Below are 24,396 nucleotides of genomic sequence, written 5' to 3' on the forward strand. Positions count from 1 at the left end.
CTTCGGATAGTGCTGAGATGAAGACCTTCCCACCTCCCCGCTTGTGTCAGCTTCTTCCCTTCAAACCAGGCTCTTGGTAGCACCTCGGGGCCACAGTTGGTGCCAGGGCATTTTGTGCAGAGCAACCCTGGGCTCCCAGTTTGGACCAGTTCCCACCCTTGGGGACCTCCTGGGAAGAGAAGGAAGGAAGTACCAAATTGGAGGCAGGCTGGATCAGAAGGAACAGAAGGTAGAGGGGAAATCCTGACAGCTCTAGCTAAGCAGGAGAGTGGAGAAAGGCTGGCCCCAGCCCAGGTTGCGTGCAGCAAGGCTGATGCCTCTGGGGTTTGCCCTGATGGGGACCCGCCTGTAGGATCCTGCTGCCCTCGGGGAGGAGAAACGAGTCGGGCCATCTCTCTGGGACCAGTTCCCAGCAGCGAGGCCACCTCACCAGATGGCGCTGTCAAACCAGCAATGAGACTGTCCCCAGCGTGGTGACAGCTCCGCAGCTCCTCGCTGCTCCTTGTCCCTCCTCCCCCAGCGTGCTGGGGTGGGGGCACTGCTGGTTGTACAGCTGGGAGGTGATGTGTTGAGAGGGTTAATGGCGTGGGGACGCTGGGGACACCGAGCCACTCCATCACCCTGAGCACTTTGCCGGAGCTGTCCCTGCACACGCGTGTGTGCTGGCCCCCAGGGATAGGGATGAGCACAGCTTCCTGGGCAGCCACCATCCCCTTCTTTTGGTCGGGGAGCACACCAGGGCACATGAGCGGGCCGTCGGGCCAAAAGTCAGCCCACCAAAATGATGCGGGGAAGGCTGAGCCGTGAGCTCATTCTGGGTGCCAGCTGGTCAGCAAGCGAGCGTGCAGTGAGATCTCAGAGCTGGTGGAGCTCTGCTTGTGTCAGCGCAGCTCCGGGCTGACCTCAGCAGGGCAGAACCAACCCCTGCCAGGAAAGGATCAAGGCTTTGAGCTGGAGCAGGTCGGCACGGTTACCATGGAAATGCACGGGACCGTTTCCCTAAAGTCTTTCCCCGAGGTGAGGCGGTGTTTTGGCAGGATGGAGCCCCGCTCAGCACGGCTGCTTGGTGCACAGCTGCCCCATCCACTTCGCTGCAAAGGTGCCTTGCAAAAGGCCCTCACGTGGGCTGCACCATGACTGAGACGGAGCAGACCTGCCAGGTTTGGAATATCACAGAGATACGGGCAGGGTTGCAACACCAACTGCGTCACTGTCACTCCTGGGAGCAGCCCACCCTCAGCAGACCTGAGGCCACCTCCGTCCCCTGGCCGCCCCACACACGGGGGTCCTTGCCCCACCAGCAGCACCAAAGTCCAAGGCAGTGTGGCTTGCAGGGTCGTCAGGACCTGGATGCCTGCAGTACCCACGTGGACTCTCAGCATCCCGGATCCACCCACCCCACAGAAGCGGGGCAACCCCGCTCTGCTTTTGGTGGCACGCCTCACTGCAGTGCCCAGGCTTCACAAGCCTGACACGAGCTTTCTATGCATGGATACTGCTGGACTTTTTCCCCACGCACCCTCAGGGTATTCTGATACAAGCAGTTTAGGACACCTCGAAGACTCTGTCAGCAATGGCGGGGTCCTTCAGGGCTCGTAGCACCTTGCAATTAATGGTACGAGGTCTCGGGTGCAGCAGTTCAGCCCCAGCCAGTATTCCCTTTCTTGAATATATTAGCCTATTTTTTCTAATGCAATTTTCATGCTCATTCTCCTGGGTGCCTAAGACTTGTTTGCTCAACGAGGCCATCTCTGGTGTTTCCTGATGTTAATTAGGAGTATTTCTGAGCCTATTGCCATCTGTCCGTGGTTTCATTGCTCGGGATTTACCGTGGACACACTGCCTGTGTGGCAAGCTTTGCATTTCCTTGCTCCTTTTCCAGCAGCATCACTTGTAATCCTTCAGATGTCCAAGCAGAGCACAGCTGGGTCTGGGGGATGTGATCCAGCCATGAGGAAGGTGTGCAGACAGTATTGCAGTGCCTTGTGCAACATCGGGCCTTGATCCTGCCACTGAACGTGCTCCGGAGAATTCCCGTGCTCCTTAATAAAGCTGTGATGTGTATTAAGCTGAAATTAATCTGCCAGCCATGGTTAACGTGGCCCTGACCTAGCAGGGAGCACGCTCAGCAGCATGAACAGTGCTAATAAAAAAAAAGAAGAAGAAAAAGCAAGCAAAGCAAAGGAAAAAAAAAAATTGCCAATGCACACTGTGACCAATTTCCAACTGCAAGGGAAAGGCATGCGCTGACTGCTCCCTGGGATATTCTCCACCCTTGTACAGAGCGAGCAGAGCCAAGCAATCTCTGGGTCTCAAATCCCCCGCCCCGCCTGCCCCGTTCTTGTCTTCCAGCTTCCCCCAGCCGTGCTTGAAGGAAGAGCACGTGCTTTGCAGTGGTACGGTTTGCCTGCTCGCTTCAGAGCAGCCAGGTGGGTGCTGGGTTCTGTGCCAAAGCAAAGAGATGGGCTGGTGTGGGGGAGACGGGGAGGAAGCCGTGTGGGGAGGGACTTTCTTTTTCGCACGTGGCTCTGCACGTTTGTATTAATTTGCTTTCCTACGTCGCTCTTCTGCACAGCCCCGGTCATCGCTGGCTTTGCTCTGCCTTTGCAAGCCCTCCGGTCAGCAGCCCTCGGCCACCCTTGACCCTGGCAGCACCTTCAAAGGCAGCATGCTGCGGAGCCTGCAATGTTTGCTCGCTTATCGGGTGGGCAGCCTCCCACTGAGCTCCTGGGGACACCGCCTGGCCACCACCGCCTGCGCAAGGTCAGTCCCCTGGCGCCGTGCTGAGCTCCCTGTCCTCGCTGGGTGACTGCTGCTCGAGTGGTGATTGATTAATTAAAGAGTTAAGGCCTAACCCACGGGTAAAGGGCTTCGGTGCTGTGAGCCCCTCTGGGGTCTTGCTGGGGTGGTGGCAGGTCCCACCACCAGCCCCCCTGGCCATGCTGGTGGAGGTGACACACTGTCAGACACCGAGCTCGTCCCTTTGGTTGTGTCCTGCGTGGCACCATGCGTGAGCAGCGGATTCATGGACTGCTCTGGAAGTGATACGGCTGAAACGGGAATGCCGTGGCTGGCGGTCACAGGGGGAGATGCTCTTCCTGCCTTCCTCCCAGCTGTGCTAGCCTCTTCCTAGGATCTCACCCATCACCACACAACGGGCCGTTCCTCCTCCCTGCGTGATGCCTGCATTTTAAGAAAAGAAACACTGGTGAGGTGCTGACAGTGCTGCCCAGAGCTGGGGGTGCCCCAATCCACGGATGGGCCGCGGGCAGCCTGAGCTGGAGGGCATCCAGCCCACAGCAGGGGTGATGGAGGCACGGACCGCTCTGCCCGGCCGCCTTCCCGGGAGAGGGCGCTGGGGATTCTCGGCTGCCTCGTAAACATGTTGTGCTGCAGGAGATGGGGCAGTGCCAACGCTGGAGGGCTGCCGGCCGTGGGTGCCCAGGGCTAGCTGGCAAGCAGCTGGGCTGGCCACCGCTTCTAGGAACAGTCGCAGGTAGCTCATTTCCAGGAAACGGGAGCTGTCGGTGTCCCGATGAAACAAACCCCCGGGGCACGGCGTTAGGTTTCCCAGGGCAGCTCCCTCTTTGTGGGGGCTGTTTTGCTGCTGGGAGTCCCTAAGCTCTGGCACCCCTTCCTTTGCTTTTAGCTGACCCACTCTGGGTGACCGCAGGCTGAACTCTGGGTCTGGGTTCTGCTCAGGGATCAGGAGCAGTAGGTGCTGTAGGTGTTCAGATCTGTGGGGGATGAAGTTTGAGCACCGAATGGGGAAACGGAACAAGATCCAGGCAGGGAAGGAGACAGTGAAGGTGAGACACCCTGCTTGGAGAGGGACACCTCATCCCCTTCCCAGAGCTGTCTGCTTGTCACCTCCAAAACGGTCCCATGTGCTGATCCAGACCCCTTCTGTATTGAAGTCTTTGCTTTACACACAATGTGCAGGAACTCGGATATTGGAGGAAGGGAGCAAGGTGTAGGCTGCTGGGAGGAAAGGAGTTTCCGTCACTCTTCGAGGCTGTGATTTGCCTCGATTATGCAAGGAGGTGAAAAGCACCTGGATTACACCTCCATCCTGGTGAGCCCCGAGGGATTAACATGCACTTGTGGCTGCTGCAAGGTGGTGGTGGTGAAGAAGGAGCCAGGTTGTCTCATAGGGAGGGTGGGGACCTGGCTCTCAGATGGGCCATAAATCAAGACAAGCCCTTGGCCAGCAGTTACACCTCTGAGCTGAGGATCTGGCCTCAGTGCTGCTTTGTCCAACTGAGCAGAGGTTGTGCTTTGGGTGGCCGTGATGGCACAGAGGGTCAGGCTTCTCAAAGAGCGGCCAAGTGGGTGCCAGTGTTGGGGGGCTCCTGTCACCCCAAGGCAGGCGTGTGCTTGTCCTGGCTCTTCTGTGCTGGGATGGAGCGAGCAGTGGCACCGCTAACTGACCCCCCTGGGTCTGAGGGCTGATCAGGAACTAGGATAGGAGAGCAACTGAGCACCCAGGGTGGAAAAACACCGGGCACTCAATGGTTGTTCCCAGCGCCAGGAGGGCTGGGGAATTTCTCCTCCCTCGGGTCACAGTGCCCTGCAGTGAGGGTCTGGGCTGGAAATCCGTGCTGGAAGGGTGCAGCTCAGCAGCACAGAGCACAACACGAGGCGTGCAGGGGGCTCCCATTCCTCTCCCCGCTTGCCCTGTTTACCCAGGGCGACTCATTTCCATGCCTGCGAGTTATGCAAAGGCAGCTGCTAATGTAAACGCCGCAGAAAGCCCTGGATTCTCTCCCACTGCTTGTTTTCCGAGAAGAGAGGAATACGTTTTCGAGGGGAGGGGGCAGCAAGAGGGAAGGAAAAATACCCCCCCCCCCACACTCATTCCTTTTGCCGTTCCCTCAGACGGGACAGCCGAAATATCGCAGAGCAGCCCAGCGGGGAGCTCGGCTTGTTTTTCCCCCTTGCCCCGGCTCGTTTGCCAGCTCCCTCCTCCTCGCAGCCCCATCCCCGGCCCCGGCCTGCCCCCGGCCCGCATCCCTCTGCCCAATCAGTGCGGGGGGGCCGGCGCTCCGGCTCCATAAAGCGGCGGCGGGCGCGGCCCCCGGGAGCCGAGCGTGGGAGCCCCGCGCCGAGCCCCTGCCCGCAGCCCGGCCCAGGTAACAGCACGGCTCCGGGGGGGGGGGCGGGGGCGGGGGGTATCGGGGGTCCGCGGGGCTCAGCCGCGGGGTTATCCCAGCAGATCCCCCAGGGGAAGATCCTACTCACCCCTCGGGACGGGGGAGGGGGGGTGGGGAGGAAGGAGGATAAGGGGCGGCTCTTGTTTTGTCTTCAAAACAAGCTCTCTGCTGTTTGGTTTTGTGGTTGTTTTTTTTTTCTTCTTTCTATCTCTTCCTTTTTTTTTTTTTTCCTTTCGTTTCTTTCTTTATTCTTTTTCTTTTTTCCTTTTCCATGCGAGGCTTTCGCTCTTCTCCCTTAAATAATGGCAATTTCAACCATATGGAGGTGATGCTCTCCCAAAGCTCACCCCGCTGAAGACCTCCTCTCCCCAAGAGATGGGCGGGTTGGGATTTTGATTGTATGATCTGAGCCTGAGCAGTTCTGGCATTTTTCAAGGTTCTCAGTATGAATATTCCAACTCGCTTTCAGTTTCTAAGTTGCTGCCATTGCCATCCCCACTGCAAACATGAGTGGACCCAACACACGTTGGGAAGGTTGGGTTGGGACCTCCAGCCTCCCTGTGGCAGCCCACTTTGGGGTTACTGTGCTGCTTGTTGCTTTCCTCTGCCCTGGATGAGCCTTGTGTAACTTCAGACCAGCTGATGTGGGGAGGCAGCTGGGCTGGCAAGCCCTCCTTGCTGAAGCAAGCATATTAAGAAAGCCCCAGCTAAGCTTTCCTGTGCATTAGCCCTGCTCCAGAGCAGTGGTGAGCATGAGGGTGTTTGAGAGGTAAAAAGTTCACGCTGGGCTCAGAAGGTGTTTTGAAGGCTTGGTGGATGGGACTCCTGCCAAGGAGCAGGAGTTTGGGCATTAACGGGATGCTTTGAAGGTATCAGAGCAGCTGCTGGGTTTTCCACCTCGGGAGTGGGGTGCGGTATGGGACCGTGACTGAGCTGTCTCTGAGAATAGAGTGTGGAGGGGAAAAAAAAAACAAAACTGGGAGCACGAGGCAGAGTCTCACGATTGGGATCGGTTTTGGCATCCTCCCTGCAGGACCCCCCTCATCAGCTCCACAGCCATGGCCACCTCGGCGAGCTCCCACCTGAGCAAAGCCATCAAGCACATGTACATGAAGCTGCCGCAGGGGGAGAAGGTCCAAGCCATGTACATCTGGATCGACGGGACCGGGGAGCACCTCCGCTGCAAAACCCGCACGCTGGACCACGAACCCAAGAGCCTGGAAGGTGAGAGCTGGTGGGATGGGCTGGAGGTGCTTTTAGACAAGAGCTGAAGATGCTGTTCTTCATCCCCCTCCCATCACCTCCCGCTTCAGGTGCCTGGGGAGGAACGTTCCCAACTCTCCAGATGTGATGCTAAGCACCAGGGCAGGGGTTGGGCACCCGGCCCGGTGGAGGGGGCTCTTGGCATGGGATCCACGGCCCATTGACTCTCAAGTACTCGTTTTGGCCGGAAGTAGTTTGGCAGAAAGTGGAAGGGAGAGAATGGAGCTATCCGGTGTAATTAAGAGCTTGTGTCCCTCAGAACAAACAGTCCCAGCTTACACAATAATAGCATTAGGATTTTCTCAGGTTGCCATGGAGCTGGCTGGAGACAGTTATGAAATGAAAATACTGTGTGTGACTGAGCAGAATTCTCTCTCTTTTTTTTTTTTCCTTTTCTTTTTTCTTTTTTTCTTTTTTTTTTCCTCTGTAAGGGAGTGGTTGGCACAGCTCTTTTGAAATCTCTGTGCTTCCCATCCTCCCGCTTTCCCCCCCCTCCCCCCCCCCCCAAGATACAGAGGAGATAACACGGCCTGGGTAGAGTTCACCACAGCTCCTGCTGTGCTTTGACCCCCAGGATAGAGGGCACAAGGGCCATGCTGATCATACTGCTCCTCTTTTTCCATATGAGACTCAACCCATGTGGCACTGCGTGGGATTTGCTCTCCCCCAGTCCCCAAGCATCCTGAATGAAAGCATTTCTCTTCAGATCTCCCCGAGTGGAACTTCGATGGCTCCAGCACTTTCCAAGCTGAAGGCTCCAACAGTGACATGTACCTGCGACCTGCTGCCATGTTTCGGGACCCTTTTCGCAAGGATCCCAACAAGCTTGTTCTCTGTGAGGTCTTCAAATACAACCGCCAGTCTGCAGGTGAACGGACACGCTACCTGGTGGGGGGGGTGTTTTTGGAGAGGGGAAGCTGGTAGAAGAAGGGGGTGGAAAAGGGAAGGCCTACCCGAATGTTGTTCATGCCCCAGAAATAAAAGGCAAACAGAGTACTGGTGTTGAGGATTATGGTGGAACACCGGTCCTGGATTCCACCATTGCTGCTGGTACTTGGGCTGTAGATAAAGGAGAAACAGGGAATGGAGGTGGAGATCCTAAAAGGCCTTGTGCTGTTCTTCCATTGTAGAGACAAATCTCCGGCACACCTGCAGGAGGATTATGGATATGGTGTCCAACCAGCACCCCTGGTTTGGGATGGAGCAAGAGTACACCCTTCTGGGAACGGATGGTCACCCGTTTGGCTGGCCTTCCAATGGCTTCCCTGGACCCCAAGGTAACCTTTCAGGAGCCAGCACTGCAGCAAGTCAGGAGTGCTTACTGTCATGCTTGAGTTGTGATCCTTGTGGCACAACTTTCGTTTCAAGTCATATGAATGATTCAAGACCTTTCTAGCACTGGAAGTAGCAAGTAGGACAGCGGCAAAAACTAATTCACGCAATAAAGATTTTTATGGGGAGGCAGAAATGTTCACTGCCCTTCTCCAGATTTTGCTGTTCACTTTATTAGTCTACAGGTGACATAAACTCTTGCCTAGCATGACAGAGCACAAGTCCGGACCATCTCCATTAGTGTCATGCTCTACTAGTGCTTTGCCCTGGGAAATGGATGCTGAGCCTTGGGTGTGCGCTTTCTCTTCACTAAATTGGAGTCATTTACCTTCTGGAAGCTCACGTTGCTCTTGCTTTCCACCTGTGCTGTTGCAGGTCCATACTACTGCGGTGTAGGAGCTGACAAAGCCTATGGCAGAGACATTGTGGAGGCCCACTACCGAGCGTGCCTTTATGCTGGCGTGAAAATTGGGGGAACCAATGCAGAAGTGATGCCAGCTCAGGTAAAATTGTGGGTGCCTCGTGGGGTGAGGTGGTCCAGAAATATCGTGGGCAGCAGGAGCTTTCGGCTCGCCACTCTGAGCAGTGTGGCTTTGCCAATGGTCAGAGCGTAGAGGGGTGGGAAGTGCCTTGCTGCGTGTCTGCCTGACGAAGCTGTGACTCCTCCTTCCTGTAGTGGGAGTTCCAGGTGGGACCGTGCGAAGGGATTGAGATGGGGGATCACCTCTGGATAGCACGCTTCATCCTCCACCGGGTGTGTGAAGACTTCGGTGTCATCGTGTCCTTCGATCCCAAACCCATCCCTGGGAACTGGAACGGTGCTGGCTGTCACACCAACTTCAGCACCAAGAACATGAGGGAAGACGGAGGTCTCAAGTAAGTCTTTTGAGATGGGCCAGAAGCATCCATCTTCAAGGCAGCAAGTTGGGCTCAGTAGTGGCAAGCTTCTAGCAGAGCTTTTGTATGCATAGGGGACAGCATTGTGGGGCTTGGCATTCTGCATGAGACTTTTATCAGGATTTCACTGCTTTTTTTGCATGTGTTTGTGTTTTTTGTTGGGGTGTGCGTGTAGTATTACACTCCTGTTGGTGCCAGACTGGAAACTCAGTACGGGTGGAAGGATGCAGCGGTTCGTAGCGGGCTGTCCAGCTCTTGTTAACAAACAAGCCAACTCAGCAAAGGCATTTTTTATTTATAACCATGATGAGAGAGACCACTTGCTTATGTCTGGGTCAGGTGGGACGCAAATGCCATGTTTGTTTTCAACATGATGATTCTGGAAATGTAAAACCCAGGTCCCAAGTGGGACTCGGTGGTGCTCAGTGCAGACCTTGCAGCACTGGATTTTGGTGGAGCTCTCTAAAGGGATTTGTTCAGGCAACTGTGCTTTCTTGCCTTAATCTCAGCAGTGCTCTGAGATAACAAACCAACCTGTGATTGTGTCAGCATCCCTAAGAGAACCTAGGGTTAAGAGATCTCTCCTGAGAGCAGGTTTCTAGAGGCAGTGCAGAGATCTGGCTACAAGTCGTGCCAGTGTAATCCCACAGCGAGCCACACAGGGCAGATGCGAAGCCCCACTTTGGACAGGAATGTGGGTTGTAGGATGTAATTCACTTCATCCTGCAGTGACCTGGGGGAGAGGGATGAAGCTACATTCACTTGGACGCGACAGCAAGAGTAGCTCACTCACCTTCTCCATCTCCTCCCCCCTGCTTCCTTCACAGGCACATTGAAGAAGCCATTGAGAAACTGAGCAAGCGTCACCAGTACCACATCCGTGCCTACGACCCCAAAGGAGGGCTGGACAACGCCCGGCGCCTGACGGGCTTCCACGAGACATCCAACATCCACGAGTTCTCCGCCGGCGTGGCCAACCGCGGCGCCAGCATCCGCATCCCACGCAACGTGGGCCATGAGAAGAAGGGCTACTTCGAGGACCGCCGGCCTTCTGCCAACTGCGATCCCTACGCCGTGACGGAGGCCCTCGTCCGTACGTGTCTCCTCAACGAAACCGGGGACGAGCCTTTTGAGTACAAGAACTAAGTGGACTCACGCCCACAGACACCGCCTTCCCCCCGTGCTTCCCGCACCCCTAAACTTCCCTTCTAGTTGTAATCCTGAGGGTACAAGATAACACACTTTGTGTCTCAGTAACTCTTGTTTTGAGGTGGGGGAGGAGGGCAGGTTTAGTTTTATCGATGTCCGTTTGTCGTTGATTCTTCAAAAGGTGTGAGGAGGAGAGGGTGTTAGAGACAATTTAACCACTGTTTTGTTGTTTTGTTTTGTTGTTTTTTTTTGTCTAATTCATCTGTACCAGTGGCTTCCAGGGACGGGCTACACATGAAAAGGCAGTGGACAAGAGGAAAGCAAGCAAAAAAATTATATCTTGGCTTTCCCAGCAGTCAAGTGTGGATGGTAGCCCCAGTGCTGGCAGTCATGGTTCTCAAGGCATAGAGTCCCAAGAAGGGCAGGCAGGAGCTGGGATGGAGTCCTGCTCTGTGCTGTGCTGGGGATGTCTTCAGCCTCTTGGCACTGTCAGATATCTAGGATTCTTGGCATAGATCGTGTGGCATAGGAGCACTTAGAAGAGCTCCTTGTGCTGTCATTGGAAGTCAGCCGATCTGCTCATAACACAGAGTGAAGTAGTATTTTTCTATTTAAATGTAAAAACAGACAAAAAAAATTATATATGAAAGGTTTTTTTTTCTTTCTTTTTATTTTTTGTGGTTGCGTTTTGTTCTTTTAAAGAAGAATGACCCAGGGACTCGACCACAAGAGTGGGCAGAGCTCGTGGGGATGCTGAGAGAGGGCCTCCAGGTGGGACTAAGGCAGAGCTTGGAGGGCTCAGTGGAGAAGAGTGGGAGGAGTGGAGTTTGCAGGAAGCAATTCCCAGAGCAGGGAAGACCACGGGAGCATTTATCACTGTAACTCAAGTAGCCATGAAGTGCTCGTGTGGATGAGGGTGAGGAAGGTGTTCTGAACTAGGAGTTGGCTGGTCAACTTAACTGTGTTCTGAACAGAGCTGTGGGTGCTTCACTTGCCAGTGGAGTTAGCACGTCACTAAAGCAGGGCTTTTGATAAATGAAATTTTAGATAATTGTTTTGTTGTTGTTGTTTTTCTCATAACGTACTTAGTTTCTAAAACTGAGTGGTTTTACAGAGACCGTCAATGTCACTGTTGTGTCCTGGCTGTTGGACTGCCTGCTTCCAGTGATGAGGGCTGGGAGGAGGACCCACCCTTCCCAGGCAGACCTGTGCCTCCCAGCTCTGGCTGGGGGTACAAATGTTCCGGGATCTTACACTTGGGTATCTTAGATGGTGCCAGTTATATTCCGTTGCATTTGGACTTCCTCCGAATAGTTTTTTGTTTTCTTTTTTTTATAATTAAAAAAAAAGAAAAAAAAAGAGATTGAAATGTTAATTCTGACTTCTTTCTGTGCTTCCTGGCAACTTCTTTTGTATGTTTTCGGTCTTTACTTAAAGGTAATTTTACCCTGATACCAGGAAAGGTTTTGGCTTTTCATTTGCGGGGTGGGTGGGTTAGGGTGGAATTCCAGTGAATGCTTGGAAAAAGGAGCTGGGTGGATGGCTGGGAAGGGTACAACTGGGCAAGCTTGATGGTGGGAGTGGGATGCGGTCCTTTGCTCTTCCTGTTGCCTTGCACATACTTGTAGCGCAGGTGATTGATGCAAAATGGCTCTTCTGATAATTATACATGGAGAAAGACCTCCAGGAATTAGAAGGGAAAGCCCCTGCTCTCCTCCAGATGCTGCTGTCTGACTTCTTGCCTAGAGTTTCTAGGCTCAGCCTGCTTTGCAGCCACCTGAACACCACTTCCCAACCATGTGTGGAAGAAAGGCTGTGCAACACCTGCAGATGGCAACTGAGATCCTCAGAAACTGAATTTTCTGTTTACCTATCCGTATAAAATGTTTGAACTTGAAGCTTCCCAGGAGGAAGTGAATCCCTTTACCCGGTTCATTCACATACACTTAGAATGAGGAGGGTGATAGAACATTCACCAAACGCTGGTGGTGGTGCTGGTCCCACTGGGGGTGTCAGGAACCACTGACTGCCCTGAACAAGGTAGCCAGAATTAGCATCAGCTTTTTTTGAAGTGCTTTCCCTTTCAATCAAATGCCAGTTTATGAGGCAAGCCTGCTCCAAAATGATTAATACATCTGCTCCCAATGCCAGGCTTTTCCTTTGATTGCCCATAAATGAATGTTAAGGCAATCAAAATCAGATTAGCCACAGCTCCCTTCAAACACAGCCTGCAGCAGTCAAGCTAGCCATGGTCCCCCTCGCAGTGTCCTCGAGCACGGCGGCGTGCCAACCCAATTACAGTGAGTATGCAAGGTCTTCTTTCCTTCCTGAAAAGCTGTGTGAATCAGGAGTGCCTGGTTGGATTTCTTCCACCCTCGCTTAGTTTCTCACCTGTCTCCCTCTTCCTTTGTTTTACATTAGGAAGAATTTCTTCTCCACAAGAGTGGTAATGCAATAGGCCTGGCTGCCCCGGGAGGTGGTGGAATCATTGCCCCTGGAGGTGCTCAAGGACAGTGGAGAGGTGGCACTGAGGGACATGGTCAGTGGGCATGGTGGGGGTGGGTTGGGGTTGGACTTGGTGACCATCGTGGTCTTTCTTTCCACCCTTAATGACCTTGTGATCTATTCTTCCAATACCACCCTGGATTTGCTTTACATCGCCTGTCTTGCTCTGAAGTTGAGATCAGAGGTGGGATTGCTGTTAGTGACTGCCCCAGAGGTGATTCCTCTTTTCCTCCCTTTGCTAATGAGATGGTCCAAGGCCATAGTGCAAGCGGGGGCAGCAGTACAAGGGGGCTACACAGGCTTTTTTTTCCCCTATTTTCCTCCCCATCCTCTTCTGCCCACGGGCTAGCACAGCCGGGCTATTTTGCTTTCATAAGCTGAGTTATGTAAGTTGGTCTCGAGCAGGGACACGGTGCCAACTTGGCATTGGGAAGGAGCCACATTCCTCTGCTGCGGGGTCTAATCCCTGCCTGCAGCAAAAGCTGGGCTGCATGAGGAGCAGGAAAGCCATGCCCAGCTTCCTAATCCCTCTCCCCAGGTGGAAGAGCCTTGCAGAGCCCTCACTCCCTTTGTCAGCAGGCTGTGCCCAACCTTCCACTCTGCAAACCCTATCCTCAGCAGCTCAGGGGGTTGGCTCAGGCTTGCACAGCACACCTCAGGACCTTTCACTCCTGCTGTGTTTGTTGAACTCTCCGTGCTCTGCAGCTTCAGTTACGCTTGTTTGGAAAGTCTCAGGGGGAGGAACGTGGAAGCGGAGACTTCCACAGGGCAAGCCAAAAAGACAGCAGCAAAAGGTGAGCAAGATAGGCTGTAGGATTGTGTAGTGAGGAGCAGAGTCTGGGAAAGACCATGGGATCATAAAATCATAGGATGACTTGGGCTGGAAGGGACCTCAAAGACCACCCAGATCCAACCCCCTGCCTTGTGCAAGGTTGCTAATTGCTAAGTCAATGAGACTCGGTGAGGTTGCTCAGGGCCCCCTTCAACCCAGCCTTGAACAGCAATGGGGCATCCACAGCCTCTCTGGGAAGCCTGTGCCACCACCTCAATGGTGCATGGGCCAGGCTGCCCAGCACAGACTGCCCCCAGAAGTGCCATGTCTGCAGGAAGAGAGCCCTAACCATGCCAAACCAGTAAGCAGTTTGGATGGGGCTTTGGGAAGACTCATCTATGAGAGGCATCCCTCCCCATGGCAGAGGGTGGGAGCCAGATGATCCTTGAGGTTCCTTCCATCCCAAACATATGACCAATCACAAAATGGTTTGGGTTGGAAGGGACCTCAAGGATCATCTGGCTCCCACCCCCTGCCAAGGACAGGGCAGCATTCTAGGAAGCAGTCCTGCACCTACCTGTGCATACAGTGCAGAACAGCACTGGGTCCTTGGCAGGGATCTTGGGCTTCTTCAGGCCTTGTCCCGTGGACTGAGGAGCTTCAGGACCTCATTTGGCCAGGCATGGTCGCACAGATTCAGAAGAGATCCTCTTATTCCCCTTGGGTTAAAGCTGGCAGCAGTAATGCCTTACCACATATCTTCATGTCTTGTGGATAAACCAGGGCTTCAGCTGGCTGAATCACCAAAAACTATGTGCTTGCTCTGAAACACAGGATATTTTCAGCCCATTTTCCATCCAGATAGATAACACATGCAGGGTGATTAACTGGCTCCATTTTTTCCACCTCTCCTGGCAGGATCTCCATCCCCTCTTTGAAATGCTTTCAGTGCAGCATGGCTGCCTTCCCTCCTGGCACACAGCTGGGCCAGCACTCAGCAAGGCAGCACTCAGCAAGGGCTGCCAACCTGGGAGGAAACAGCTCATTAGGAGATGAAGGGCAGCATGAGCCTGTGCATGGATGGGCACAAGCCCCTGTGGTCCTCTCCAACCAAAAATCAGCATCTTTCCCCTTGCACCTTGCAAGGAGCAGCCTCTTCCCCATCCCTAGGTGAGGGTGGATGTGCTGGGCTCATCATCCTTCTGCAGTCACGTTTTTCCTGTGCTGCTGACATCTGCTGATCCCAGATTGCTTTCCAACCATCAAACCCCATGTGGCAAGATAAAATTGAAAGAGAGGGAGACACCTCATTAATTTTTACTCCACCCTGCATACTTCTCATCACTTCCCTCTTGCAGGACAGAGAGAAATATTGTTTTGCTCACTGCAGGGGGGAGTAGGATGCTTATGGGGTGGGCAGAGGAGCGTGGCCACCTACAAGGACTGTGTGCACCAACACAACCTGAATTCTGAACAGCCCCACAGTGCACAACTCATGGGGTCCCTTTTTGGCATCTGGAAATGGGGTGGGCACCATCTGGTTCTTGCTCCCCAGCTCACTGCTTCCCAAAGAAGGCAAGCAAGGCTTGGGCAACAACACCCTTCCTGCTGGGCATCTGCTTTCCTTTTTAATGCCCCAGCTGATGTTTTATAGGAGCTGCAGTTGTTTAGCATCCAAGGGTGTTCTTTTCTTTTCCACAGCAGGCTTCCTCCAAGCAGGGATTCAAGTGATCAAGTAAAGAGCTAGATGGTATTGGAAAAGTGGGCTGATTTCACTCTAGCTATACCTAGCCCTCGAGCCAAGCAAAGATTTATATCTCAGTGGGACCACCTGCAGGCAGCTGTGCTTTCCAAGCAGTGCTCCATCTCAGACCTAAAGAAGCATCACACGAGCAGCAGTCTGGGGCTCTCCTAGCAGTCTCAGCGGGAGATAACTCTTTTCCCTACAAACTTTATGCGCTGGACACCTTTGGTTTATCCATCCTAGCTTTCCCATGCAAACAGGGCATGAAGAGCAAAAATAGAACACGGGTGGTGCTTTCCTTAGCTTCCAGCTGCACAGCTCTGGGAAAAAGAGGCACAGGGTGGGAGACAGGGCTGCATCCTGCCTGGCTGGCTCCCAGCCGCCCTGCACTGCAGGAGGTGCTTCCGTGGGAAGGTGACTCCACCTGGGAGGTGTGATGCTGGGGCAAGGCAGGAGGAACAAAGCTCCTTTTGTTGTGCTTCCCCTGCCCTGAAGCCGTGCCAGTGAGATGCTGGCTGTGCCATCATGAGGCTGGCTAAGCACTCCTCCTCCCCCCCATGTAAATTCCTAGGTGGGTACAGCAGGATTGCCAAGGTGCACCTATGGGGTGCATGTGGGCCCAGGACATGGAGAGTGGCACGATGTAGGTGGGTACCTGTTATCAGTGTCACTGAAATCACTGCCTGGCCAACCTTGCCCAGCACCCCGCTGCCCCAGGCACACAGAGTGCAATGGGTCCTTCCAGGTGTGGGATCCACCTGGATGTAGGAACACCAAATCCCACCCAGGATGCTAAAAATCCCATCCCAAAGCAGCTCCATGCACCAGAACAAAACCCCTTAAAATCTACCCTTATTTTGGAGGCCAGAGAGGATACAGTGGTGCATAGTAACATCTCTCTGACTCATCACAGCAGGGTGAGGGGAATGCACAGCCCTGCACTCCTTGAAGATGGGCACATCCATCTAATCACAGCAATGTCTTGCAAAGCACACAGTACTGCACCATGTATCTGGAAGGCCCCTGGGATGGCGAGAGTTAATCCCTGCTCCCAGCTGCCTTCCTCCAGCACCGTGCAGGAAGAGGGGCTGCCTAGAGGAGGAAAAAGTGCTGCGTTCAGACCTTTTACCTAATTTCTAAAGGTTCAGACCTGACAGCCCTAGCAACAGGAGCTGCTGGGATCCTCACTGCTGGCTGCCTTCACCCACAGCCTGCATCCTTGCTGCAGGGACACAGCAGCACCCATCTCAGCATCAACAAGATGACTTTGCACCCACAGGACCATGTGAGGGTTGCAGTACTGGGAGCTTATGTTGCTCCTGCAGCACTGCTTGCCCCTGCACTGAGGTGTGTGAGGACCATTGCCCTGCATGTAAAGCACAAAAGATTACCTCTACTACATACACACACATCTATATAATCCCCCCTGATTTGAGCCAGGAAAACTAGAAATCATAAGGGTGGTGAGAACCCAAGCAGTTGCCCTATGTATGTGAGGCACTTTGCAGCTGGAGAACAGAGACTGCCCCATAGGAACTTGAATCCTAAAGTGCTTTCCCTTGGCCAAGGCCGAAGAAATCCTTGCAGAAATCCTGGAGTCATAGACTCATTCAGGACAGAAGAGACCACTAAGATCATGAAGTCCAACCCCTAACCCATCCCTACCCTGCCCACTAACCAAGTTTCTGGAAAAAATACCAGGGATTCCTGCATTCTTAACCCCAAGACTTTGGGCTATTAAGATGGCAAAAGGTTCTTGTTATGCCCATAGCTAGCTAATTCTCCTTTAAGATCTATTAATGGAGCTATTAGTGCTGCTGAAGTTGCCCAATCCATCTGCAGGCCTGCCCATCCTGGAGGTGTATCACGGGGTCTTTATGGTGCAAAGACCCAATGGGCATTCTGAGCAACCAGAATCTTTACCTAAAGAATAGATGGGTATTTCAGGAGCAACAACAGAGCTGATTTAATTACAGTTCAACTCAGTTCCCAAGATCTTCAAGATCAATCAATGCTTCAGCAGAGCAATTAAGTCTAATTACATCCACGTTTAGATCCTCCTTGTGTAGTAGGCAGCATCTTCCCTAGATCCCTGTTCCTTGATGAACCATACATTTAGCAGAGCATGGGCTTAAACAGCTTAGTGAACCCAATTAATTCTCCTTTCCACTAAGAGCTCCCCAAAGTTATGTTGCTCTCTCCAGCTTGCACATAGCCATGCACACTCATGGATTACTTCCTAGAGAGAAGCACATAGTTTTGAACACATCAGCCATTTATTTTCGGGTCAGGATTGCTATTTAAGAAAGGGGTTGGTACACTCCAGACAAACCTACCTTTGTGCTTCCCCAGGACTTGCTGTGCATCCTCATACATCTGAGCCCGGCTGCAGAGCAGTGAAACCCAGCTTATCCCTCAGATCTTAACAAGCCACAGAACTGGTCATTAGGCTGTTTGTACTCTAATTTGAGGAGTATAAAGGAATAGGATGCTTTTAGCCCATTTCTCTTCCACCCACTTATGGCAGTATTTCTATGTGTCCTTGGATGTAAGGCTTTCATCAATCATGATCCAGCATTTATCAGCCAGGCAATGGCCACACGCATCAGATCTGAGACAATCTGGACTTGGGATCAGATGGTTCTTCAGGAAACACAGCTACAGGAGAGCTGTTGTATGACATGACCTGGTGCCATGCTGGATAGGAGCAATTCCCCCACCATTCCCTGCTCCATTGTCTCATTTATAGGCTGAGCAAAAGCCCTTGAGAGATGGGAGCTTCATTTCTCCTGGAGTAGGAGCCCGCAGACACAGAGCAGACAGGAGCCAGATTGCTTGCATTCAACTTTCTGTTCTTAAAGAATCATTGGAATAGGATCCTTATCAAACCAGGTTCATCCAAAGGACAAGGCCATATTAATTGTTTGCAGAACTCCAGCAAATAAACAGCTTTCTTCCTGATTCCTTCTTTGCCTGCTGTTACTCCAGTAGCCAATCCAAGCAGGAGCACAGATCTTGGTGACAGCCTTTGGTAAGGACCGGACCATGCCCAGCATCCCAGGTGGTATGGGCAAGCATAATGGAGAGCTTTGGCTGCAGCCTTTAGATCACATACGTGGGGGGATAAAAAGAGTGCCCATCCTATCTAAGGGTCTAAATGCAGAGGGGAGAGCAGCAGCGAGCACAGCTCTTCCCTTGAAACCACTTACAGTGCTCTGGAGTAAGGAAGGAAAAATGGAAGGCAACAGAAAGTGCAGCAGTGACAACAGAGCAGCAAGGTCCCAGGCTGTAGCAGGTGAGGATTTCTGCAAGCACGATAGCTACAAACAGAAATAAAGATAAGCTGTTTACCTTCAGAAGGCCTCAGGGATGCAGAGGTCACCAGTAAGATGCCACTATTGCCACTGCCAACCCTTAAATGAGGAATGGGAAGGGGTGGATCCTGGCCCCACCCTTTGCAGTCATTCAGGTGCATTGCACACACCTGAGCTCTCTTGGGTTGGCCCTGCCTTCCCACCAGGTGCTCCATCACTGCTTCAAGCTGTGACTCAGCATCTCCACTACAGATGGCAATGAAGTACCAGTGTAGGGCTTGGCTCCCTTCCCAAGGGGTGGGCAGCCTGGAGAAATGGACAGTGAGAGGCCAAAAGCCACCAAGCCCTTCTGTGCCCCCGAAAATACATTATTCCAAGTGGAGTGCTTTGCCCAGCCATTGGGGATCCTCAGAGAGTTGTCTGGGTGCTTTCTGTATTCATGGACTTGCAGGGCTCTGCCTGGGGCTGTGGGCTGGGGAGGGAAGGATTCTTGCTGGGCACAGTGCGTGGCGAAAGCTCATGTTGACGCTGGCCACAATGCTGGCTAACCAGAAAGGCTCATGTCTGCAAAATTTCAATCTCGGGCTAAATTTAAACACAGAAATGCAGCTTTGAGAAGCCCAGAAAACAACCCAGCCCTCATCTGCACTGGCTGCTTCTCACCAGCCCTCCCTTTGGCAAGGAAGGAGCTTTTGTTTCTCCTGGTCTTGGGGCCAGCTCGGAATAATACCGCCAGCGAGACCCTCCTTGCCCCACACAATGCAGCAGCGTGCTCAATTCCCAGCTGTGTGCCATGGGGAAGTGCTCAGCGTGCCGCTGCCCTTCCAGATGTGTGGCCGTGCAGAGCTCCAGATCTGGGGCACGCAGTGTGGGACCTGCAGTGGGATGGGGTCCATTTCTGGGGGATCCAGGCATGACAGGAACGTGTTGCCTGTGGGAACAGCTGCACCTCATGATGCTCCTCGTGCTTCCCATCATCCACCACCTTGCTTCTTGCCCACTCCTGGAAAATGGACACAGATCAGCAGGGTCCTCCTGCTGTTATTTTTATGCAGTTTGCTGAGGACACAGAGATAGTGGGTGCTGACAGGAGCCTGGCTGTGGGCTGGGGCTGTGCTGGGCTTACATGTGTGTCTGTAAGTAAAGGGAGATGGGAGGGGACAAGAACACGCAGATGAGATGGGAGAGCTCGTGTTAGAAGTGAGCATGGAGAGAACTCGCATTCCTGGCACCCCATGGGCTCCCTCCCAACCATCACAGCCCAGGGTGGAGGTGGGATCACTGTCCCTGGAGGAGTTACAGAACCATGAGATGTGGCACTGAGGGATGTGGGCAGTGGTGGGGATGGATTGAGGTTGGATTTGGGAATCTTGGAGGTCTTTCCCAATCTTATGATGCTCTGACATACGCAGCCCAGACCTGCTGTCTGGGTCTGCCAGAGCTGCTCAGGGCTTGCTCTGACTCACATCCCTTATTCATCCCAGGGCAGGGCTGCCCCAGTGGTGTGGGCTGGGTTCCCGCAGCTTCCTCTCCTGCCGTGTTTCTGCCGGTGTCACCCCTTCTGCTTTAAATTAAAAGGGAAGACAAGGGGAAAAAAAAAAAGAAGAGATAATAACAAGAAGAGCTGGGGCCAGCCCTGTGCTGGAAGCATGCAGCAGGAGGAGGAGGAGGGTGGGAAGGGGTGAGGCCGGCCGCTGTCACGTGCGGGCTTTGGTTTCGGCACAGCCAGCGTGTTTGTATGGCAGGAGGGTGCGACATGGTCTCCGGCTTCCAGGAATCCTCCGAGCACAGGATATGCGCAGGGAGTGGGTAAACATGATACAATAGCTGGCCTGTAACTCGATCGGCTCCCTGCATTAGCTGCTCCCTGCACGGGGGACCTTGACGGCAGGGCATGGGGTGGCATGTCCCGGGATGCGGGGCATGGGGCAGCATCATTAATTACTTTCGCTGGTTATAATAATTTTCACCTATATATCCTTCCTCAGCTCACGCTGGGGAAGGATAGGGTCTGGTTAAATTAACTTTTATAAGCTTGATTGCTCTGCTGCAGGAGCAGCGAGAAGGGCCTGTCCAGACCCTACGGGGAGCTGGGTGGGTTTCTCCCTGCCTGCCGCTTTGTTTGTATTTTTAGAGTGCACCACAGGCACACAGTCCCTGTGGCGAGTGGAATTCCAGCCTGCAGCCCCACGCCATGCTCCCGTCCTGCTCCTCTGGCAGCCAACAGCTGAGCTGGGGCTCAAGTGTCCCAGATGCTGGGGTTTGGGGCTGAGCAGGTAACGGGCTGCGGAGTGAGTCCCATAGTGAGCAATGGGCTCTCAGCATCACCGGGGTGTGATGTGGGAAGGATGCTTCACCGCAGAGTGACACCGCCGAGCGGCTGCAGACATCACCTCCCACTCACACGTCCCACCGGGGCTGGGGTTCAGCAGGCAGTGAGTCAGGCAGGCACCCATCCCACTGCCTGAATCAGCGCTGAGAGCATCCCAGAGCTGGCAGCTCTGCCTGGCGCTCCTCCTGCTTAGGGTCATAAGTAGGGCTGCCGCATCTGTGCGTGCACATGCACATACATATATACACACACAGAGCTTGCTTGGGCGAGAGGCAAAGCTGACCACCAGCCCAGCTCTGCAGCACCCAGAGCTCCTTCAAAGCAGGCTGTTTCCCCTAATAGCAAGCAGCAGCTGAAGGCTCAGTTGCTTTGCCTGCTGCACAACTTTCCACTTGTGCTTTCCATCGGGCCTCCCCATGGAGCAGGAGCAAGCAGGAGGTGGCTGCCCTCCTGTGTTCAAAGTCCCCTGCACGGAGAGGCGAAGAGAGCACTGACCTCACGGTGCAAATATTTTCCATGCTGTCTCCTTCCTAGGTCTCCTTGCAGTCTCTGCACCTACAAATGGCTCTGCATTTGCAACCGGTGGCATTGCAGTGGGGCACGGGGCTGCCTTTACACCCTGCAGGCTTCCGAGACCCCGAAGCATCCACAGGACAGAGGGTGCTTGGAATGGGAACACACCAGCAGGCAGCAAAGTGGGGGACGTGGTGCTCACCCAAAGATCAGATCCATACCACCCCATCTCATGGAGCTGGGTGAGAACAAGGTGCGCTGCCAGCAGCAGTGACAAGCATGTGGCACACACCAGGAGGTGTCAAAAGATGTTCACGTAGGCTTCACCCGTGCTTCTGCTTTGGCCATGTAGGGGCCGAGCAGTTTGCATTTCCCAGTTCCACTCAGGAGAGGTGCCATGCTTCCCCATAGGGAAGAGGTTTGCACTGAGCTAGATAGATAAATCTTGTCTTTCCTGAAGGCCTAGGTTGCTGTTCCCTCTCTGTGTATCTCTGGGGTGAGGAAGCTGTGCCTAACCTTCCTGCAAGCACAAATTAGCTGAGCGCTGCTGCTTTATTTTTATTTTTTTTGGTCTTTTTTTGGGGGGGGGGAGGTTGCTTTTTTGTTTTGTGCTCTGTTGGAACAATAAAACATCTGTTCCCGAGCCTGGCAGCTGGACCGAGCTGAAATGACGTTAGCATCAATTATCCTCCGGGATGGGGAGGATGACAGAGAATGGAGCAGATTTCCTCTGAGCTGAATGACAAATGGGAACAACAGCTTGGCGAGGTGGTCCGCATTCCCGGACAGGGGCCAAATATCAGCCCTGGTGTCAGGATGCCCAAAGCTGTGCAGTGCTTCCCTGTGTGCCAAACTGCTGCCAAACGCCCTGCCAGGGGGAGAATAAGTGAAGATTGAAGGATAATGCTGGTTTCGGTGGAAGCCAAATGCAGAGGGTTTGTATGGCAGCAGCAGAGGTTCTTCTGAATGCACCAAACCAGAATATCCCAAATTTGGCTCTGCCATCAACCTCAAGGCTGCAGGGCCTGGGTCAGGCTGAGCGTGTGGCCAGCAGAGCCTGGTCCTGCAGCAGGATGGGGTGATCACATTCTCTGGGTGCAGAAAGGGGCTATTAAGGGGAGGCAAAGTGGGGGGAGGGGGCTGGCACAAAGGCTGCGATGTGCTGGGACTGGCTGCCAGCCTCAGTGATGCTCGGGCGCGTGATGCAGTCGCCTGACCCTGCCATGGGGCAGAGGAGCATGGAGCCATCCTCTGTGCAGGTGTGCAGGAAGCTCTGGGGGTTTGTTCCCAAGTCAAACCCGTCCGTCCCAGCAGCCAGGCACCGATGTCACCTCTTGTGGGGCTCTCTGCCCAAAGTTGGGTGCATTGCTGCGGGTGAGGAGACACTGGGAGCATACCACACACACACACACACACAGACCCCCCCACCCCATCCTGTACAGGAAGAAAATCGCTTCCCCGCATCCCAGCAGCAGAAATGGAAATGTGGGAAAACTCAGCAAAAATGATAATCACTGAGCAGCGTTTCCGAGCGAGCTGCTCCGTACCTGCGCAGCCAGATGCCTGCATAGCTTCATGTGGGCTGCCGGAAATAATGTGGGCTGCTGCAAGCCCCAAAATAGCTCTCCTGCTCCCCGGGGAGCTGTGCATTTTCAGCCTGACAGCTCTTAGTGTCCAAGGGGTGGGTACAGAAAACCCAACAGCATCGACCACCCCTTGGGTCTGACTGCGGGGGGCTCAGGTGGACGTGGGGCAGAGGATTTGGGTGCTGCTGGCTCTGTGGGCTTCACTTGGCTGTTTCCCTGCCTGCACTGTGGCTCTCTGATCCCCCCCATTGCCTCCTGGCTGCCAGCATCAGGGTGTCAGCAGATTGTCCTTGGCATCACTCTGACATGCATCACCTCTGCTCTGCATATGGGAGCTCCCGCACTGGTTTCACCCACCAGAAAATGGAGTCAAACTGGGACAGTTCCCCCGATCCTCCCCCTGGAGAGGCCTGGCAGAATTAGGAGCTGGCAGCCCAGCAGCTGGGCTGAAATAAAGGCTGGGTGGCCCCCCAGAGATCGGCCCACAGTCTCTCCCTTTCTCCTTTTGACCCACTTTGCTGGCTTTTCCCTACTTGCTTAGTAATCCTAAGAGGAGGCAGCAGCCTGGACATCCTTTGAAGACCTTAATCCCCACCTATGGTGACCTGGCTCCCGGTGCTGTCACGTCAGGGCCAGCAGAGCTTTCTGTGCACAGCACTGGCTGCTCTGCAAAATGTGCCCAGCAGAGCATAGGCACTAGGAGCAAGCGTTGGGGTCACCATCCTATATGGCATGGCGTGTGGATGGTCACCCCAAGGACGAGCAGAAGGCAGTGGTGGCAGCTGCAGGTGGAGCACAAGGCACACAGAGCTGCCAGCACAGCAGCCCGGGCTCTGCATCACAGCACAGTGCCCCTGCACCCCATCACCCCTTCATTTCAACACACCCCTCCACTCCTGGTTGTTTGCGCAGCATGAAATATTCTACCCTTTATCAGTGTTTGCACTTTTGCCTCTGTTTGTGCTAGTTGCATTTTGAAGGCAATAAAGTCCAGCTCTGTTTGCTCATGAGGAATCCGTACTTCTCCCCCAGCACTCAGACCAGCTCTCCGAGCACTCATGCTGTGCATCACTCCATGGCTCGTCTTTCCCCCCAGGAGCTCCAAGCCCCAGAGTTGGTCCCCTGGTGCAGAGGATCCTGTGGGCACTGCCTTGTGTCTGTCTGTCCCTGCCTGACCCCCACAAAGCTTCCCCACCCCAGCTCAGGGACCCAGGTGCTGACACCAGTGGGCACACACGTCCCACCACCCATGGGTGGCATCCCCCCGTGGTGACAGCACCCCCGAGTGACACTGTACTTGTGCCAGCACCAGCGTGCCATCCTGCCCAGCGGGGTTAAACATTAACAGGGGCTGCTGCCGGGGCAAGGCCAGGTGAGTCTCAGGAGGGAGTAAAGATGTTGTCTGGGGAGGAAGCAGCTCTCAGAAAGTGCCCTGATCTCTGGTTGTTCATCCACTGGCTCATCTCCTCCCACCCAGCTGCTCCTCCATGCTCCTCCCCAGCTTCCTTCAAGGCCAGGCTTGATGGAGCCCTGGGCAGCCTGAGCTGGTGGGGGCAGCCAGCCCTGGGCAGGGGTTAGATCTCCATGGTTATTAAGTTCCCTTCCAACCTAAGCCACTCTGCTTCTAGGATTCCCCCATCCTTCCCAGCTGCTGCCTTCACCTCTGGCAGCCAAGCTTGGTGCGTTGCCCCATGGGTGTGCTCTGGACGTGCTCTAAGCTGGGGATACACCAGCCCTGTTTCTCCCCCTGCTGCCCCCAGTGCTTGGTATGGCTCCAGCACCCTCACCCATCGCAATCTGTTCACAGCTGTTAACATCAGCTGTGTTCTCCAGGGC

At 54.0% G+C, this 24,396-nt stretch overlaps 1 protein-coding gene across 1 annotated transcript; it reads left to right on the top strand.

Annotated features, from left to right (window-relative positions):
- Positions 1 to 5,093: 5,093 nt before the first annotated feature.
- Positions 5,094 to 10,464, top strand: GLUL (glutamate-ammonia ligase). The gene is made up of 7 exons (XM_065744608.1): positions 5,094 to 5,132; positions 6,187 to 6,377; positions 7,123 to 7,284; positions 7,547 to 7,693; positions 8,124 to 8,251; positions 8,425 to 8,624; positions 9,473 to 10,464. Exons 2-7 carry the CDS (start codon positions 6,212 to 6,214, stop codon positions 9,789 to 9,791), a joined length of 1,122 nt encoding a protein of 373 aa, XP_065600680.1. The 5' UTR covers positions 5,094 to 5,132; positions 6,187 to 6,211; the 3' UTR covers positions 9,792 to 10,464.
- The last annotated feature ends 13,932 nt before the right edge of the window (positions 10,465 to 24,396 follow it).

The sequence above is a fragment of the Cyrtonyx montezumae genome, unplaced genomic scaffold, assembly GCF_038088225.1.
Source record: "Cyrtonyx montezumae isolate F1298 unplaced genomic scaffold, pur_monq_1.0 scaffold_1, whole genome shotgun sequence".
In the NCBI taxonomy this organism is placed as follows: Eukaryota; Metazoa; Chordata; class Aves; order Galliformes; family Odontophoridae; genus Cyrtonyx; species Cyrtonyx montezumae.

Excerpts from the sequence above, each read along its gene's own strand:
- GLUL (XM_065744608.1), top strand. The coding sequence starts at position 6,212 with ATGGCCACCTCGGCGAGCTCCCACCTGAGCAAAGCCATCAAGCACATG. Across the intron at positions 7,694-8,123 it reads TGGCTTCCCTGGACCCCAAG|GTCCATACTACTGCGGTGTA; the intron begins GTAACCTTTCAG and ends GTGCTGTTGCAG. Across the intron at positions 8,252-8,424 it reads CAGAAGTGATGCCAGCTCAG|TGGGAGTTCCAGGTGGGACC; the intron begins GTAAAATTGTGG and ends TCCTTCCTGTAG.